The 21,446-nt window shown below is 44.9% G+C and overlaps 1 protein-coding gene across 6 annotated transcripts in view; it reads left to right on the top strand.

The window, feature by feature from the left end:
• The window catches only part of LOC107227802 (rap1 GTPase-activating protein 1), a 158,347-nt gene that overhangs the window by 119,488 nt on the left and 17,413 nt on the right, over positions 1-21,446 (top strand). The window contains exon 1 of one of the 6 annotated variants that reach the window (XM_046743811.1): positions 577-1,300. The exons of the other annotated variants lie outside the window; for them this stretch is intronic. Coding sequence (XP_046599767.1) covers positions 1,184-1,300 — 117 coding nt within the window. The 5' untranslated portion in view covers positions 577-1,183. Of the gene's footprint in view, positions 1-576; positions 1,301-21,446 lie in introns of those variants that run through there. 6 annotated transcript variants of the gene reach the window in all.

Here is a 21,446-nt window from a genome sequence, read left to right as displayed (position 1 = left end):
CGTAGAGGTATAATGCGAAGAGCAAACAGGCCCGCACCTGTGAATTACTTGACACCCAGCGCAGTCATATCGAGACGCTAACACGTTGGCCAAAATTAGTCAGGAAAGAAGAAAGGTGAAACATGGTTCCTGGCAAAGGTTGCCTGAGAAACGTGCACTTCTACTCGGCAATTTGTACTCTAAGTGCAAATTGATTGCAGGAGCATGTACGAAATTCTCTGACATCGAGGATCCTTTCACTTATGACGAACTGTACATTGCCTCGTGATATTTTCAATTACATCACACTTTGAGGATCGATGATAAATACTACCTCATATTTCGTACAAGCAATTTTTTTTTCCCAGGACATGCCATGCTAATGTCAAGTGACCGTAATCCTGGCTAACCCAAAGGCGATGCGACTGCAGCTTTTCCAGCAGAGCGCATAAAGCTTACCGAGTATCCGAAGGACGGCGATCTCCGATTGGTCGAAAGCCACGGTGGAAGTGCGCCGAGAGCTGCGCACGCAGTTCGGTTAACGTTTGCTTTTCACGCTTGTCGGATGTATTACCAGCAGAGGCCAGTTGGCGGTTGCGCTCCGTTCTGCCGCGGTTGGCTTGTCTGCGCGGTTCTCGAGCGTTTGACGTACACGCGGAGTATACCGTAAACCGTGAACGAGTACATACGGGAGGAGAATACTTTCTACTCTGACCTCATACTCCTGTTTTAGAAACATGTAAAACTCGGCACTCGTCAAATTTAAAAATGAACACTAGTAAACCGTTGACGCTGCCGCAGTTTCACGTGGCTCAGTGTTGTTCCGCATCGCGGATAATAATCCTAAAATCTCGCTTCGTCAGTACCGATTTTCTTCGTTCGTTACGAAAAAGTGTTTAACGCCTCGTGATCCCGTCATCGTTTTCGTTGTCATTGTCACTGTAATCGTTGACGTTTTAACGTGTGTACCGCATGTGAGGAAATGCGTAAGTTAAACACGCGTAACGATCATTACGAGTATCAAGTGCCGCAACGACTTAACAAATGACTGCAATTTTACACCAATGCATTTTCTCTCCTAATCATATCGCTCGTACGTTTTATTATCGTCGTTCAAGTTTTATTACCCCGTGCCTTCGATCGGGGGACAGAACGCAGCGGCGTTTCAGTATCGAATAAACCGGTAAACATTAGGAGCTTGGATATGATGGGGGTACTAAGGTGGAGGCAAGATCTTAGATCAGATTCTGGCCAACAACAGCAGAGGCCAACATCGGAGCAGCCGAGTGCCACGCACACTCTGCCCAAACTTATCATGCAGGTGAGTTGATGGTCGTTGTAAAAAAACGTAAAAAATATACTGCCCCTTTACGACCTCTCATCTCATCTCGTCTCGTCTCGTTTCATCTCATCTCATCTCCTCTCCTCTCCTCTCCTCTCGTACTTTGCCGCTGGACCATGTAGCACTCCGGCCGCCTTCCACCGGACACTAACAATCCCATTGCGAGTTTAGGACCGAGTTCTCTGTATACCTACTCAGGCTTATCCGGACGCTCGGTAAAACTCGAGGTACATACCTGTTAGTTCCGTTGAATCTCGAGGAGCTAACCGCCTCTAATGCTTTATCGGTAGAACCAAGATCGGCGATAAGGTGTCCTTACAACGACTCTGTTTCTTCCTCCGATATTCGCTGCGGGAGGAAAGAGAGTCTCGTGCCTAGGTATACAATATTGGGTACCTGTTCCCGATGGTGAATGTTTCATTCGGCAACCATTGCCGCGACCACCGGTGGTAGGTACCAAGGGTATGGGGATCTGAAAAAGTAAGGAGCAGCAAAAGAACGAAAAACACCGTCTACTTTATGCCTCCGTCTCCGCCTCCGCCTTCTCGCGTGTATGCAGCCAGGGTACGTGCGCTAACTTCGAACGGTGTTCTCAACCTTTAACGTAGTTTCGTATTCGTTGCGCACGAGCGCCGTCTTGTACCGAGAGAAGAGAATTGCGTTGAATTGAATTTTTTCGTTGTCACAGCGTTCCTGGAATACTCAAATAGTCAAATCTTCTCCGCGAGCAGCGGCGGCCGATATCGGCCCTCTCTGACGCTAATTGGTCTCGTGATGGATTTTCGTCTTGTATATTATACGGGGTGAAAAGAAGAAAAAATAACCGATGAGCGTGTGTCAATCCCTCGGACAGGGGATGTATGCCGAGTTTCTTTTACGATCAGTTGACCTAGAGAGAAAGACGACCGAGGTGAAAAAAATTCCTACCACGTTTATCGCGGTCGAAAAATTCCTTGTCCGTGTTCCGACTCTCTTTCTTCATTGTATAATCGCAAGCGGTGGATTGAATATTTTTCAAGCTATGTCACCCGGTTTATAAGATTAGTAGACCAGAACGTGTATAAGTAAATTATAAGGTGTTTCGAACTTTTTTATTATCATGCATATAAGTGCATAACGACACCGTTATACACGCGAAGCTACTTCACCTTGAGATGTTGATCGAAAGCTGCCGTAAGTTCTACGGCACGTGTCGAGATGGTTGAACTAATACGGTTCCACAACTGCAGCTAGGGCACGCGTTAATTACCAATTATAAATTACGTTTGAGAAGGAAAGTCGTGTATACTTGATCTGTGTATATACGTATATCATATATATCATATATCATGTACATACACCTTCTTTTTACTGCAGTCGTGTGTTTACCGTTCAAATTATGTCTACGATCACTACCGCAGTTGATATCGTAGCAACATTATGAATCATTCGTTTCCACATAGATCGTAATAACATTATCGCATGCTGAATCGTTTAACAGTTCTCTGTCGATCGTCGGTTCGCACATACGTATAGCTACAAGTGTATCTCGTGTGCTTACCGAGATCAGCTCGAGGAAAAATATGTATGTAAGGTACCTACTTCGACGACGAGCAGGGGGATAAAAAAGCTTTTCATGCTTTCGCAATATCATATGGTCTGCACTCTTCACAACAGCTCTGATGTGAGACTACGCGGCGCACAATATAAATCAGCTTTGTGAGGTTGTTTTCATTTAAATTTATATTACTTTATCATATTATTATATTTACGATATCGCGGACTAACGATGCTGCTTTGATACGATATCATTCATTATTTTGATCGGCCGCACCATGGAGAAAATTAGATATGCGCTCAATCTCGTAGATCTCGCTTTATATCTGACAGCAAATTTGTCAATTTTATCGCTAACTGGCACAGATTGGCAGCAAATCGACGCAGTCAGGTGGTTATTTTCTTTTTTTCCTTTTCCTCCCTTCCATCCTTTCCCCTTGATTGCAGGATTATAGATGGAGTAAAGACGCGCGTCTTATAATCGTTGCATCGGCTGCATTAGCGGTGTGCAAAGTACTTGGAACCCATTTACATATGCACGGGATAAATAAATAGCCGGGGAGAATTATAGTACGGAAATAGACTAATGCGTATACGTATATTCGTACAGTGTTATATTTTCCGTGGTGGTGAAGCATCAGGGGTGGCATCGCATGGCGCAACATGAGCAGAACCCTCCGCTCGTCGCAGGCTAGGTGATTATTTTAAGCCCATGTAGCGCACTTGCGCTTGGTTTCAACAAAATTCCTTTAAATTCAATATTAAGATCCTCCTCTTCTATTCCCGTAGCTGACGACAGCAACGCAGCGCGCTGTGCACCGGCAGGAATTGCGATTTATACAGTATGTTAATAATTTTTTTCATTTTGTTTCTTCTTTGCCGCCGTCTCCGGCGTTTTTATTTTTAATTCAACTGTTTTTTTTTTTTTTTTTTACTCTGTAAATTACCGTTTATTACCGGCTAGCCTTCGACGTATTGACGCAGCTGCAGTTTCTACGCGTGCTCAGCAACTTGCTCTCTCTCTCTCTCTACAATGATACGTACATCCGTAGGTATTACATGCAGAAATTCACCTTGTAGCTTGTTAGTTGAATTAGCGCCAATGATTGCTGCCATGCGTACGTAAACAGACCGCGGTATTTCGACTATTGTAACGAACGTGAAAAATCTCTTTCTGGAACAAATGCCATTCAGTTTTTAGATATTTTTAACTTCTCGTCCTTCGTTTGTTCATTTTATTGTTTCCCCCGTGAAATTTCGGGCTTTGAACCACCGGCACGGATCGGGGAGGGCAGAAGTGGCAGTTGAAAAAAGAGAGCCAGGTGACTGTGTCTCACTTCAATAACCCGCGCTTCAATGTGTAGGGGATCGGAACGTATGTACATTCAGCTTACGCTGGGCGTATGCGTGCGGACGTTTCTCGATGTATGGCGGCATCGCAGACTGACAACCAGGTGAACTTTGCAGCTGGCACATGCCATTTCCGTCCGAATATAAGTTCGGGGTATAAACACGAACGTTTTAAATGAATTTACGTGTATATCACCTACATGTACCTACAACGTATAAATGTGTGTATACTACTGCTGGCATGAATAATTAGGATATACCTATACGGTGTCTTTTACGAAATCCAGACCTTATTTTTTACATTAAACTACTTTAACGACTATCAATCTGATTTACACTTCCTGTTTAAAATAAAACCAATGCTATTATCGACGCCGGCTGCAGTATGCTGGGGATCAAACCGTTTTGTGTGTGTGTGTGTGTGTGTGTGTGCGCGCGTATCTGTACAGTCGGCCTGAATAGAGCTTAAATTTCAACGTAAATTTCTGAAAATTGATTTTTCCAATGATCACCGGTTACCCACTTTGCGTTCAAATTATTCAACAGAATATTCCGTCTTATTTAACTTGTTTCTTATGATTTCCATACTGACCCTTCTCTGAAACTTAATTCTTTTGTCTACGTCTTGATGGTTTTTATTATTCAGTGTGCCAGTCTTCAGTCTCCTTTCTTGTTCTTTCTTGTTCTTTTTTTTTTTTATGTTGTTCGCCTCAGCTATGGTCTACCGATTCCAATATCCGTAGAAAACAAATTTTTATGTAAATGAGATGAATTTTTTTTTCTCCCTCTTGTCTGCTATTTCCATCCAGAGACCCTGAAAACCCTTGAAGATGAATTTGCATCGAAATACTATAAATCTAAAACCTAAATCAGCGGTCACGCGGTACTTTGAACTACTGTATTATACGGAGGTATGGATTGGACGTTGGATCGGTGTTAACAATAAATCGTCATTTCCTCCACGGTTAGTTCATTTGTTTTATTCGCACTTCCTACGCCAATTGGGTGTGTGTATATATATGTGTCAGGGAAAGACCAGATAACACTTTCGAATTACGTGTTTGGCGTGTTTAACGGATTTTTAACCATCGTTTATTAAAAAGGTAAAACTTAAAACTTCAATTAACAAAACTTTAAAAGAGAATTCAATATTTAAATATTTGATCGACACGTCAATTCAATTCCGGGCTTGTTGTTTACTAATTCTTCGTTCCTCTTTTTGAAAACAGCCGCCCTTCGGAACAATATAAGACAACGACGGACGGCAACTTCATTATTTCGCGATCCTCGGCATATATATATATCACAGGTCGAGTGACAGCCGTTAAACCTTGATTGCAAAGTTCTACAATTAGTAATTAGTGCTCGAGGATGCGGTGACCACGCGGGTGTTGCGTGTTGAAAATTGCTAGGTTTCCTGAAATGTGATATATACGTATACATATATCCATATACCTATTTACATAAGCTTCTCCTGTGCGCGGGACTGGTTGATTAATTTCTTCGAGATCGGACACCCTGCAAGCGCAATGCCTGTAAGTATAGCAGAGCACGCTTCTTCCTCGTGTCACCGATAAATTCCGATCGATTTTCACCTACGTACGGTATTAATTTTTTTATAACTTGACCGGCTTCCGTTCAACGATCAAATCGCCAATCGCCGTTTCGGATGTACACGCGGGGCTAATCTTCAACGATCGAGCATAAAGTTTTTTATACAAATAATTTTTTACAACAAACCAAGAAAAAAACGCCAACCGAAGCCACGCTTAAAAATACTGAAAAATTACCGCTATACTCGCGTGATATTTCTTCTACTGATCGTGAAGTAAAATAACAATATACCTATGTATGTATTACGTACTATAAATTAATGCGCGACTAAACGATATTTTCGGTGGTTTTCCTTATTTTACACGTACGCGGAAACAACAGCGCATCACAAGTATCCGATGAGTATCGTTACCGTATAGAATGATCGAAAAACGCCGTGCCCAATGTCGGTTAGATCAGTCGTAGGTACAGCTGGAACCGTTATCGTCGTTAAATAAAGGAGAGTACAGACGTAAAGTATTGAACGAGAATCAACAAGCGTTATAGTCTTGAATAAAAGAAAATACCTCTAACTCTTCAGTCCCACTGCAGCCGTTCGGCGTTATCATAGAAGCGTATAAATACACATTTATTCGTAATTTCATCGTTGCTGTTACTCTTGATACTCGGAGCCAAATTTCCCCTGAGGAAAATTTAACCGCCTCCCAAGCCGCGAGGAAGAAGTTTTCGGAAATACTGGTGACACACGCGGGGCGTCTTCGAACTGAGTCGGAGTGATGAAAAAAACCGCAAATGTATGAGGTAAAAGTCGATGACGCCTACAGGCGTCAAAGCGCTGTGAAGTAACGGAGAGAGAACTACGTTACTTCGATATCGGTTTATCTCCCGCCGCGTTACCATGCACGAAACAGGGGATAAATAAACTTAACTTAAATTATCACGTCGACCGAATCGACACGGGATCCGGTCCTGCAGGTATAATGACTATGCACAAAACCTGATATCGAAATCTCCTGCAATGACAGGTATGCCGGGTAATTATTGCATAAGCGACGCCTGTTTGTTTCTACGTTAAACGTCGGTTCGATATTTATTCGGTATTTTTACATGGCTCGTATCTTTACGGTTCGACCTTTCTTGTAAGTATAAAAAAAAAATCATACCCGCTACCAGCCGCGCGATCGGTACTCGCCTTGCCGCCGATTTCTTAATTAGGATCTAAATTGTATCGATAAATCCTTGATCTGCTGTAAATTCTCGACTAGGTTCCGCCGGTGTGCTTTCGGAATCCGGTAGACGTTTTTACCCGAAGATTTATTTTACAATGAAACTTGTATGAGTAGGTTATACAAGTTACAACATCCTTCCGGATTCACGTATCTATATCTACGTAATAACCAATCGCGGAATTGCAATTAGTCGGAAAGCGAGCCGCTAATTGGTCATTCAAATTATGCTTTCATAAAACAATGGTGCAGCGAGTTACGATGTATAAATATTTTCCTGCGGTAGCCGGTCAGTGGTATGTAGCACTTGAAGGAATAAAAATAAGCTTCACGGTAACGACGGAGAATCCAGGAAAACTGGAAAAGACGCTATTTTTCATGCTAACTCACAGAGGAAACACATTTTTGCGGAATCGGTCGTCCTTCAGTCTCGCCGTTTAGCCGTAGATACATCGAGTATTTTACAAATTTTGAAAATTATTACGACATGTCACAAATATCAGAGGTCTTCGTTTCACCCTGCAACCGTTAATTGTCGATGAAGCTATCGGACTTATTTATAGTGCCGGCGAGCCGATGCAAAAGTCCATTTAGTTTTCAACCCGACGCACCGATCACCAAACTCAAAATTGAGAATTCCAGCGTATCTGCCTAAAATCAGGCCGCGAGATGATCGCGATCGATGCGATTTAGTCGGTCGATCATCGCCCCGCGCGCAGTCAGTGAACTCGGTTGATCCGGTGAAGCGAACGCGACCGCTTCAACGCCTCGGACGAATTGCGCTAGTCTTGAAGTCAGGGACCTTGGTATCGATACTGTTTGAGTAACCTGAGCGAACATCGCCGCGGGGGATAATTTTTTTTTTTTTCATTTTGCACTACCGTCGATTACTCGATAGTAACTAAGATAAAACGAAAAAAAAAAAAATTAAGTGAAAATCGCGGGACTCATTGTCAGAATAACAGCTGTATGGTCATAACGAAGAATGCTGTGATTTCGCATCGCATAATACGCGGTTCATTTTTAGCTTTTATAATTAGAGAAAAATGTGAGGATAAATTAACTTTTTTTTTAAACAAAAATGAGGGGAAGAGTCACAAAAAAGATGTATTCTATATTAATCATGCGGCATTTTCTATATTATTAACTCTAAAAGTCTATGCTGGTGAGATATATGTAGATACATATACGGCTGCCAATCTTATACTGGCCATTGAAATTTGGATAATTATTTTTTTCCCTTGTGAAAAATATACTATATATTGTCTGATACACGAGTGACAATGCATATTGAATATTTTTTCGTCCCGCCATTACATAGGTAGGTTGTTATTATGCGAAAAATGTTGGAGCGAATACACCAAGCGAAGGGGAACGTCTCGGGCACAGCTCCGAAGAAATTTGCATAAAAATTATTCCGCCACTTGACTGTTACACGTAATGAGCAATTAACATTTGAATACCAGCAGAACAGTCGAACAACTTCAACTCAAGTTTTACATTAAAAATTCTAGTTTTACTCATATTTGATCAGAGGTGGGAGGGGGATGTTTTGGATTATAAACTGAAAGTCATCCAGTTATTGTGACAAAAAATAATGGTATATAAGGTACACCTTCCGAAAGAAAAGCAATTTTGCATTCGGCAACGCTGAATAAATGAGAAGAACGCATTCGCCTAGTTCAGTTAACGAACCCTGGCCGAGAATGCTTAGCAGAGGATCTGTTACCCGCGGTTGTCATTACCTGGTAAAAGTGGATTCCGGAGTAACTTTGGAGGGCGACAGGGGAGAGAGGAGAGAGGCCTGGAGAATGAATAATTAGAAAGACCTAGGAGAGCCTAGTTCAACCGTATTAATTCGGCTGACTGCGATAAATTTCCCCAAGCGAGACGACATCCGGTGCTGAGGATAATGAAAACGAGGTGACGAACTGCGAGTCAAACTTCTTATTTCCGTGCGACGCGACGTCAGCAGATGAAATTAAATCGCTAAATTAAAAGGATTACTATTTTACCTGGATTTCTTCAGGCGTACCCTGTTCCTTTACATCGAGTAGTAATATTCACCCCTATAATAATTGCAGAACGAACTTTGAACCTCTATTTCATTGATCCGGCGCGGTGAAGTGCGCTTGGAGAAATCGAATTTCAACTCGTTCTACGCGACGATTTCTTTCTTGTCCGGACAGCGAAAGTACCGCGTTAATTGCACCTGAGGATGGTTCATCTGCTACGTGACAGTGTAAATGGGGTCGTATTGCGATCGGAAGATGCCGACGCGTGGGGTCTAATTTAAGCTGAAATCACTATCGCATTCACGCCATTGACCCAATGGGGCTGACAATGTTTGAGTCAAAGCCGGAATTCTCTCTCGGAATTTAAATTAATTTCATTCCCAGCACACCTTTGTCGTATCTATACATACCGTATTATACCTATATGTACACCTTGTACCGCAGACGCGGTATCTGGGCGCGTCCAACAATATGTGAAGTGAATTATTCATTCGCGTGTCGGTCAGTGACTCTCTCCCGCTGCAGTCCTCGCTTATGGGTTATAATATGTTGAAGAATTTTCTTGTCAAATCCATTCTATCCTTCGTTCGCAGCTAAGTGAATTCCTCCCTTTTACGTGGTGTTACGAACTTTTCTTACCGATCGTCTAGCCGTTGATGGTCGGCAAAAAAAAAATTCCATGTCGTACGGTACAGGGTACCACGAAAAAATTTGTTAAATACCAGCCGCTGCAGGTCTCCATTAACGTATCACTTCTCACTCGGACATCGATCTTGCAACGAAGCGTGACATTATAATCTCTTCAATAAGCCAATCTCTCTTGGCAATTATTCATCGAATACTTGGCGTAAGCCGGTTCAACGTCGTCGGTTTTAACCGTAATTAATATTATCTCGCATCTTTGACTCACTCGAAAAACGACGATCCTATTACCTACTGCAGGATGCAGCCCTACACTTTAGCCGACGAGTGGAGATAACGCGTTATCTTTCCATTATTCGAGGCTAGCCACGGATCGTATTCGGCTTGGTATTTAATACCTCACACTTATACCCATTTCTTCACCTCTCACGCTTTTGCCAATATCCCGTCGTACACGTTGTACGTCGTATACTCGCCGCCGGTTATATACGTAGAAAATTGAAGAACAATTTAACCCTCCTCGAGAACGCCGCGTCGTCACCGCGACGGGAATAAACGGTGTGTGTATAAGAGTTCGATTCGGGGCTTAACATGGCAACCCCATTAGTCAAGAGTGTATAAGCGAGGGAGACTCGCCAGGCTCGCCAGTCTGTACGATCTCGCTTGTTATAACGTCGCCGCGTCGTGCAGCATAGTATTATACAGGGTGTTGTGTGTGAGCCTAAGGAGGATTTAAAAGGTCTTCCTTCTTCCCTTCTTCCCTTCTTCCCAGATATAAGAGAGATCTCGCCGCGATTCGCGGGGTACACGCATCGCGGAGCCAGCCCTTTCCTTCTCTGCCTACGTATGCGTGACACTCGTTCTCGGTTATTAATACTGGAAGCTCCCTCAAGTTTTTCCTATTGACAACGAGCCGGAGCGCGGCGCTCCCTCCTTTTCTTCTCCTCTTTATTCAGTAGCGCAATGTGCACGTACCGCGTGTACCGAACTATCCTCCGCTGGCTGCTCCGCTCTCCTGCCTCCTGCCTCTTCCTTTGAATAGTCTTTGCCCAGCTCCTCGCTCATTGTCGGATGCAGAGGGACCGGCTGAATCCCTTGGTTACTTTTACGTCTCGCGAGCGCAACCCTTCGCCCCCGAAGCGCGTTTTATGCATCATGCATTCCATTCGCTCGGTTTGTGCACTCAAGGATTCGCCGGCAGGATTCATCCGCCACCCCCGCCGCCGCCGCCAGGCTTACGGATGACGAGACGGACGGACGCGGTTTACCTAGCTGCTGATATCAAGATCAACGACCAACCGCCGTTCTCGCAACAGACGCCGCCTCTCTGTCTCTCTTGCATGCAAATTTCAGAATGCAATTAAAATTTAGAACCGCAGAATAACGCCCTTGAGTCCCCTTGGGTTGTCGGAGTCGCCGATGCATCCTGCGGAAACAGCTCGAACCTCAAATTATCTCGACTTCGTCGTGACGTCGTTGCGCCGTTTCGCTTTTCGATGCGGGGTCTCTCACGTCCGGTATCGCGGATCTTATCCTGTTTCATGCGGAGTGGAAACGCACCTCGACGGACGAAAATACTCTCCAAACGATATAATTATATTTATATGCGTATTGTGTGCTCTTTTATCTGCCGCTTGATAACTTCTTCATTCTCCTGTCGCAGTTCATCGGGCACATCCGTAAATCGTATTTGTGTTTTTCAAACCAAAGGTCAACGACTTGGGTGCAGGAAACCGCAATAAAACAGTAAAGTACAAATGAACGGGACGACTAGACTAGACAGACGCGCGTGATGCAGAGTCCTCAAAAGCTGAGTTTCGTGGAAACTCGGAGGAGACGAAGGTGATAAGAGACCGCAATGCTGAGACACGACTGTCGATGTAGCAACTTGAATTGCAAATCTCCTCGGTATCCTGCTACACTGAGTAATGGAAATTCGCTGTACTGGCCGTTTCGAAGGTTCCATACTTAGCGCGACCCTCGAACTTGACTATCGCTTTTCATGCCCATGCTTCGTCACCTCTTCAGCGATCTCATGCCCCGAAACATCTTCAACTGCCTTTTTTGGCAGACCGTTTGTACATCGGCATTATTGGAACTGGATGGCAACCAGCTGAATAACTTGCATCGATTTAAGCTACGTAGGCAAATGTATGTGCGTATACGTATGAAAGAAAAATACTGTTTCTATGGAGGAAAATAGGGAAGAACGTACGGTCGACGAAAATTTGCGGAAAATTACAGGACGGAATGAACGTGGGCTGATTAATGATAAAATGAAACTGCACGAGGCGTACTTTCGTAGTATTTCCTTCTTTCCATTCTTTCCATACACCTATGTTTCAGACGTGTTTCTCTCCTCGTATCGCGATCTTGGCCAATTGAACTTCGGCTCTCTTTTCTTCCCGAGAAGGTGGGGAAGGGATCACGGAAAAGTGACTCACTCACTCAAAGTCTTGAAGGTGTGCGCGAATGTTGCGGATAGCACGTTCGATGCGAAGCCTGTCGTGTATAATACGGATGTGCCTTATACGAACGCTTATGTAATTTGCTGTACCGCGTACGCTGTGGTGAGAGAGAAGAGAGCTAGAGAGATAGACACGCAGAAGAGAGAAGATCAGACTGTCCAGTGAGATGAAAGAGACGAAAGGCGAGAATGACAAATTATCGGAATTAGCCTTCTATGTGATTTTACACGCGGCAATTTGATATCCCGCCTTTTAAACGAACGTGGGATGAGGTAATTGCCTTCAACCTTTACTCGTCTACCGCGTACCTCGGAATTATTGCTGCCTTGCAAAAACCACTGTGTGGCATGTGCCAAACTGTCTGTACCATCGAATTTAGGTACCGCCATATGCGCAGCAACGGAGAACGCATTTTCGAAACCCTGTGTATTTCTATCGCCGAACTATTTACTCTCCGTAATACCTACGACGTCGCGCAGTTGGCCGGAGTTTAATGATTCGTAAATTTCTATCCATTCGTTACCCCGATCTCAGGCTTGTTTCTGTATTTACTCCACAGGTTAAACAACCTTTACGTACATCAGAATTTAATGGCGATTTTTTTTAGACGACTGCGAAAGCAACGACGTCGAGCGTATTCTCGTATTTTTTTCAACGGTATCATGCCCCGGATACTCATTTTAGATCATTAGACACGCTACGGGAATCGTACTTATCTAACGTGTATTAACGTAATTATACTGTAGGTACGTCACAACTTTGGAACTCGGGCGTTCATCTCGTCCGCGACAAATATCGTCTTTTTTCATACCTCCGAAAACTCTCAGCCCTCTTCGACGTCATGGAGGTATAACCAATTTAGACTCCGATTCAATACCCTGGAACACTTTGTCGGTGTATCTGGAAACGATATATCGTCCACGGTGGATCGAGGAATGGGGATGGGGATGGGGATGGGGATGGGGGAGAGTACAAGGAGGCGACCTCTCGCATTCAATCAAGAAAGTTTAACATCCCTAAGATTCGTGGCGGGATCGGCGGGGGGGTGAACGGGGAGGGATATGGGTACTGCGATCGGCCTCCGAAGAAAACGTATATTGAAATAAGCTCGAGGGGATGGACGGCGGAAGATCGGGAAAACATCCGAGAGGCGATTGATGTTGCCGTGAAAGTTTTCTTGAATGGGCGCAATTTGGCGTTTCGTAATCTTAGCCCTCCTCGCGGGCAGCGAAAGATTGGCTTATAGCCTTGGCTTATCGTTAGCTAACTCCGCCTCTTACGTCGCCACTCTGCCCGATGACTCTCATCGCCTCGTGCAACCCACCGCGCCCCGGGTACCCCGGTTGGAAAGAAAAGTATTCTTTCGTTAAGTAACCGAAGACAGGCCTCGCCGTGAATAAGGGGCGAGGAAAACATCGCTCTTTCCTTGACACGGGAAAAAACAAAAAAAAAAGAAAAAAAAACTAAAAACTAAAGTATACACAGAGGAGAAAATAGTAATAAATGAAAAAATGCAGACACGGATACACGGACGTACACACACACGGAAAGGAGTAGTTTGTACGCGTAAATGTTTGAACACACGTGAAACAATATTGCGGTAACGAATTTACGACGGATCAACGACACCGAGATTATACCCGTTTATTGAAGAATAATAAAACGAATAAAATCCCTTCACTTATTACCGCGTTTATATGAGATACGATAATGTAATATGGAGTATCCGTTTTGTTTAACGACATTGCGACCTTTCTAATCGCGGCGTAATTGCAGCGACAGGGAAGATTCCGGGACTCGTTTACGACCGCAAACGTTCATAAGCAGCGACTGTTGTTGCAACTGTTCCGGCCTTGGACGACCGTGTGTTTTCAGTTACCGTTTCTCATCTTCATGATGGAAGTATGTTTGTACATACGTAGGTATAGATATAGCGGGTAGGACTGTTCATGTCGCTATACCAAGTCGGGCGCACACCTTCCATGACACCCACCAGCCCGATATTCGTCTCTCGAGAGTGTATAGATATCCTATTTATAGAGAGAGAAAAGATGAATGACGTCATAAAGACGATTTTTTCAAAGAACTGAGAATTCGTCGGTAAACGTTTGTCTTCGTTACCGCAACGCAAGGCCAACTGGGTCACCCTAATTGTCTTAGTTTCTTTTAGCAATAACGCGAAAGACCGTCTAGATACCCGTTAGACGTTCCGCTGTGCTCGAAACGCGCCACGGTTATCGGAATCGCGATTTTTTACTTCATACGTACCCGCCGGTCGTTTTCTATTCTCGTGTTGCTTCGTACACGCACGTTTAGATAAAACGTGGGCCCCAACACGGTGGGAGCCAACAGCCGTATGCGGCTGACATCTGCCTTGCCCGTCACGGAAATGGCCACGTCCGTAACACCTGCAGCAGCCGAAAGCCACGGGTGGCGCAGGTGTTGCACGGTTCACTATTCTGGCCCCCCTGTATAATCTGGGTGAACAAAGCGATCGATCATAGTTTCAGATCGGTCCAATTAATTATTTACGCTTCTCTGATAATCGAGACCGCGCGCACGGTTCATCCTTTTTCCGAAACTTTCGGTCGTACCGCAAAAGCAACGCGCCGCTAATCACTCGGGACCAATTCTTTTCCTTCTTTTTTCTCATGTTGCAACCATGACTCTTTTCTAGACGGTGTATCTCTCGAGGATCCCGGTCAAAGTCGGAAAGTTGATTTTCCTTTCTTCGAAAGATTAGCCCCTTCGTAGGGTTATCGAAAATTGAGAAAGGGCTATCGTCTGTCCGTTCTCGTCTCTCGTATCCCATCAATGTACGTATACCTATCCACTTTGCTTCAGTCCCCCGAAACTCATCACGAGCCATCCGCTTTTCGTCGTTATTACGACAATGGACGTGATATTCGGGACTCGTTTAGCCTGTAGAGGTTATACGTATACGTATAATTAATTGTGAAAATCCATGTAGCACGGTAATTCCCCGGGGGAAATTATTACGTATACCGCGATGCCGGAATCATTTATTATCCTCTCATTGTGGACAGCGGTATAACGGCCCGAGAATTTTTCAGCTGATTTCTTGGAACGAGACAACTTTAACTGAGAACCTTTTAAACCCGTATTGGAAGGACCCCGTCTGTTGGGGCTACGCTTGGCTCTGCATTGTGAAGAGTTTCGAAACTTGTAGTTCGTTTTATACCTGGATGGGTTGACTGCGGAATCGGTCCCAGCTAACAGGGGTTCAAGATTTCACCGTACCTTCCGACCTCCGGGTGGATGTTACGAAGCTCGTTCAATATCTGGGTATCTTCTGGCTAAATGTTGCGGTACACGTGTACAATAGTCACATACATGCAGGGTAGTAGAAAATTGAAAAATCCGATGGCAGGGAGCCGGAGGTCGGTGTATAATAACCTGAGCATGAATTACCCGACGCTTAAGCGCTTCGTCGTCGTGCATTTTTCCCAGCTTTTTTCGTTTCGCACGGTATAAACTCCCGGCAGCGCAGCGGCGCATCGGCTCTTCGTCTCGGCTCCTACAGGAACACAACGAACGCTACGGATTACGTGGAGGAAGTTTAAGCGTATCCGCTGTTTCCCTTTCCCCATCATCCTCCTCCTCTTATGGGAGTAAACTGGTACGTACCTACGTTAGCCTGCCGTTCTCACGCCGTCATTTTCCACATTGTAAATCCCTTGCGGGGCCGTGTCGGGCCGTGAAGAGCTTTTTAGTCCGCTAACCAAACGACTACACTTTATACGTACCTGTGCATGTGTGTGTGTGTGTGTGTACGGTATTTGTCGGCCTATATCCAAATCGCATAATCTGCAAGCCCTCCAGCCCCCGGGGTTGTGTGCGTTACGAGTTGTAGTATTTCTTGGTTCCGCAGGTAGCGGATGTTCATTAGGGCTTCTTCGAGACGGTTCTTCGCGATTTCTATCCTTCCGGGCATCGCTATCCCGCCGCGATGGATTGTAACAACGCCAGGATTCCGTATAACCGTTAGAATTACAGCTCAACTTTTTCCACCGTGATCTGAAGCTGCTTGCTGCTGCCGCAGTTTGAAACGGATCCCTCAAGCTTCACGATCCAGCAATTATTCCCTTATTTTTAGCAATGTCCATTCCGGTTCTACTCATAAAATTATCCGCTGAAGTAATTTTCGTTCAACCTTCTGCAGCTGAACGATTCACGGATATAGGAAACAACCGTAGATTGCTGTTGAGGATGAATCGATAGTTAAATTGAAAAGAGGAAGAAAAGTAACAGAGAAATGCAATGTGGCGGGTATTTTGCGCACGTCCACTTAACTCCGTCTATAGTTGGTCCAGCCGTCGTCGGTTGGATGTACAAAACAACGCGAGTAAAGCATTCCGTACAGCGTTCACTATGTAACGGACATGTCGCACATGGCCGAAGCGAGCCCGTTTCTATGCGTATATTTTTGTCTCTTTGTCAGCTATGCGCTATAGAAATCTTTTTACACATACACATACCGTTGGTTATCTCGATCTTACGAGCAATATATGCACGCCCGCCTATTCAGAAGATAGCAGAGAACAACGTGCGTCTTCCGCAAGGTGAAGAAACAAAAAAGAACGTTCGACTAGTTATTTTTATTTCTTCACTCTACGAGTCGAGTTCCTAGCTCGCGTGTTTGTACGATCGAAAAATCGTCGAGGTGCGACCTTTTGTTATACTCTGAAAAAATCCCGTAAATGTATATTATACAAGTATTTGCAAAGATTGGTATGTAAATCGAAAAAATTCTTATTAACGTTGTTTTTTTTTTTTTTTTCTTTATTCACCCGCGGTACATTACTCCTCGCGAAAAGTAGACGTCGAGGAGTCGTCGGGGCAGCAACAGCATCTCCTCCAGTAGCAGCAGCATCTCACCTCGCGCTTGTTGACAAGGCGATTAAAACCTGTTTGCTAATTGCACCATTATTTAATATTTCGAGCCGTTTACACGTGCAGTCACGAGATTACGACGTGCGGTTAATTGTATCGTCCGTCCCTGGTAATTGGCTGGAAATTGTAAGTCTGCAGGAGGCACACTGTTATATGGCTACATTATGTGTTCTTGCGCCGCGCGGGCCGCATATTTTGAAAGTAAATTTTACCGCATTGCCTTCAGACGTCACCGTGAAACACGACGCTATCGCAAGTCCGTGCTTTTAGGGATCCTGCGATCAGCTGGCCACTGATTCCTGCGGTGAACCTCGATCAAATTAGTAAGATTTTTCATCGGCCAAACGCGCCGTTTGATAGACGCACGGGGAACACGCAATGCCTGTATTATACCTGCTGGATCCTTGTAACATGTTGATGAAAATGAGCCGTACACCTTTATATATATACACACACGCGCACACATATATAACATACATCGATGACGGAAAGAAGTGCAGATCCGGGATCTTCCGTCTGACCCGAGTCGTCCAGGCTGCGGAGCACGTCTTTGTTTGTGCTAAAATTGGCATTATGTAGACAGTTTGAGGTACTTAAATGAGAGCATAATTCCCACGCTACCCGCAATGGTTTTTGCGCTTTTTTATTTTACCTTCGCGCAAAACTTGTAAACTTGTGCAGACTGCTCATTCGTACTCGTCGACGACGCGCGGAGCGCTTGTATGACGTGTATATGAAGGTTTTTACACATCTCCAACTGCGCGTATACGTGATTCGAGCTCGTGCGGAGGGTCTATTGTATGACAGGCTCGTGCTGTTCACGTGAGAACGAGGCCTTAAAGAAGGAAGGGTGTTAGCGGCAGAAGCTCAGGTCCACGAGTTTCGCTGGAACTTCGCAAAAGTTGAATGATCTCATATTTCAACCACGGAAATGATCACACCCTAGCAGCTCGCGCTTACACTATGGAATTATACCTGGTTGCAGGTGATTGCTTCTCCTCCTATATCACACACGAGAAAGGTGTTGCGAGTTACGTAAATCGATAGCCAGAACGCATATCGGTGACACGTGAGTAAATGACGTATGACGCGAAGAAAAACCTGATAAGAACCGAAGGTAACACTGTGTCGTTTCTTGTATTATACAGCTGGTTTGGACGTTGAAGTAGGAAGAAATAAACCATGATCGTCGAACTCGCGTTGTGGCGAAATTTAAAATTTACGATCGTTGAATATACAGGCGAAGAATAAACGTTGCATCGGAAATTGCGTCGTATGCAGGTTGCACGAAACGCGAAGCGATCAATCAATCTGTTCGTGGGTGTGAAACTAGGCTACGTAAATTTTAGCCGAGACCAAAGTTTGAAAATTTAAGTCCGGAAGACGGAAATATCGTAGGTACCGTACGTCTGGGTTGTCGGTGGTATCACATGACCCATGTATGCGATCATAGGGGAACAGAGTGTTTTCAACGCAAACAACGGTAACTTGGGGTTCGGATTTAGATGTGTCAGCGAAGTGGGGCTACCGTTACTTGGCGGGTAAGGCATAAATTCAGGCGAATCCGTTCCTTCTTCCTCCGCCCACCCAACTATCATATCCCACCTGTACCTATAAGTTCACGACGTGGAATTGACTCGAGCAATTTGAAACTTTCCCTTACTAAGAAGTCCGAAGCTCTGGCTCGTCCGCGCGGGTTTCGTTGCGCCTTTCAATTTAAGAATTCTAAATCCAGCCGAATAGGAAAAAAGGAGGAAATAAGAAGAGATTCCGAGGTCCATCGTCCGCGGCTCGCAGCCCGCGTGTCTCCAAATATAACCTCGTGGTATTTGTGGATAGCTGATGGTGTTTCGTTGCCTACGAAGAGAGGAGGAGACCCGCGTAGTTATCGTTCCTTTCCACCACTGTGAGAAGGATGCAGAACTTTGGAAGAAAACCAGGAAACTTATACCCTTTATTCGTCCAATCGACACACCCGAGTGATTAACGCCTTTCGTAAAAACGGCTAAGATATTGTACGGTGTTGAGTTAAAACTTGGGAGGAAGGAGTTGCACACCTCCGACTCCCAGTCATCGCTAGAAATTTGCCAAGATTTGCTAAATCGAGAGGAGACCCGAGTAGCGTTCTCAATGAAATTTTACCACCCGAAAAAATGTCGTCGTCGATCCTCCGTCGACCGATCGCGGAGACCGCGAATTTACAGGGATTGCAAAACAGGAAACCAGATGTAAAATTGATTATCTCGAGGATGTTAATTTGTCGCGAGGTTGGCTTCCAAATTTCATTCACGGTCAATGGAAACGAAACCCCGCCAGTCAACGATTCCTCATCCATGTACGTAGCATGCCTCGGTAGGATGATCGTATTCGCTTCAAGGACACGGGTTTGTTTCTCTTTGTTCGTTTATTTACACGTGGCTGGTGAGGCTCGTCTCATCTTTGAGATACGTTGTAGCAGCGTTCACTCGCAGCCCTTAAAACTTACGGGATCTTGCATCGTCTCGTAGAGTCTAGGGCCCTTCTTGTAACTCGCACGTCGTTTTTCACGGCTAGTCCGTTAATAGATACCATGCACACGGTGGTACACTCAACGAGGATATAACCAGCACTTTTTATTTCTCATATTTCTCCAACTGCATCTGGGATGATTTACACGAGTATAAAGAAAAAATTAAAGAGTGCAAGAGGAAGCGTTTCGGTGCATGGCAACTAAATTTAGTAATTTACATCTGGTTGTTAGGAAGTTCGAAAGACGGACTCGTATAACCGACGCTATGCGATACATGCGTACGAATTCGTGGCACATACACACCTGTATCGGTGTCGTGATCGATCGATTACCTCGCACCACATACCGTTCGTCGAGTGCCGATCTTATCTCGTATATATTTATTTACTTTGTCGCCGCAATCATCGCTATAGCATGTTGTTATAATTCCCTTCGGAGGGAGTTTCACCGGTTTCGTTTAATTGACTGGCTTTTCGTTCGGCAAAGAACGAAATTGGACCTTGCCGTCGGGCCTCGTCAAGTCAAGAGTGGATCGCTCAAGCTGTGACGGGTAAACGCGACTCTGCAGTTTTATATATATTATATATATATGTATACATGGGTATACCCTACTATATACTATACGTATATATACACACTTCTGGTCTGGCCGCTTTGCCGAAGGGAGAAAAAGGAACGGGAGTCTTAGGAGACGAAAGAATACCGAGACGTGAGGGAACTGAATAGAGACAGAGATAGGAAGTAAGGAGGGAAGGTAGTGATTCAACGAAAATCCCATCGGCCAAGGGGAGGTCTGTACTATATACAACTACACTGCAAATAGCGCATCTCTCGGCGTCTCCCTGGATTATCATCCTGAACCACGAAGTAGGTGGAGCACACAGTGCATCAACGAATTGCACGGTATAAAAAGAGGTAAAAAAATATCTTGTAGACGAGGTAAAGTTTTTGGTCAGGATGATGATACCTTTTTCGCCCAATTTTCCGACCAGTCGCTGTCAAAAAACGTTCGCCTTGGCACTTTGTCAAGTGACAGTGGGGAACCGCTGCCGCTGCTGCGGGGTTGCCTCGAGACGGGCAACGAACCATAAAGCCGAACTTGAAACTCGAAACCAGCCTCGAATTACGCAACGGACGGACACACGGACGAACGGGCATCGTGGAAGTACGGCACGTTCAAGTTGGTAACTGATGCTCCGCTTGTCGTTCCTCCTCCTACGTCCACTTGCATGCCTGCGGCCCTCGTTACTGTCTGGCTTCGTCGCTGCCGTTTCCGGAATTGCTCTTCCCTACTTCCCTGTCCTGTTTCGGTCCGACGCGACGAGTTACGTCACGTAACGAACTATATTATTGACAACTTTTAGCTCGACAACTTGATTAACCGTTTTCTACTTTTTTTCCGTCTCTTTCCAACCGATCATCAGCCTTAGGTTCTTCACCCAGTTGATCCGCGTCGACTATCAGTCGATACTCGCTTGATTAAACCTCACATTTTTAAGCCCTTTCACAGTTGGCGATTTCCCGCTTCGTGTTTCGGGGAGGGGGCGAGGGGGCGAGGAGGAAACGCCACCTGTCCGAGCATATGCCTACCGGTGTGTTATTATCATAATTTCGGGAACGTCGGGGCGTAGCTCTAATCTTGTAAAATATGGCCGGGTGTCGCGTTAACGTAAACCGTGAGAGTTCTTCGGCTGACGCGCTGTTTATCAACAAGCCTTTCGCGGACCCCCAAGACGAATAGTCTACCCGGGAGTCTTAGTCGCGAGGGGTCGAACGGAACCTCGTTCTAACGAGCGGACACACCCCCGTGAATAGGACGCAATTATCACCGTTCTATTGACTCTAGACGAAACGGATAACGAGCCAATGCGCGTCGTAAGGTTGTGTGTAAGAAACGGGTAACGTAAACCC

Source organism: Neodiprion lecontei, chromosome 1 (genome assembly GCF_021901455.1).
Source record: "Neodiprion lecontei isolate iyNeoLeco1 chromosome 1, iyNeoLeco1.1, whole genome shotgun sequence".
Lineage (NCBI taxonomy): Eukaryota > Metazoa > Arthropoda > Insecta > Hymenoptera > Diprionidae > Neodiprion > Neodiprion lecontei.
This window is presented reverse-complemented; position numbering and strand designations above follow the sequence as displayed.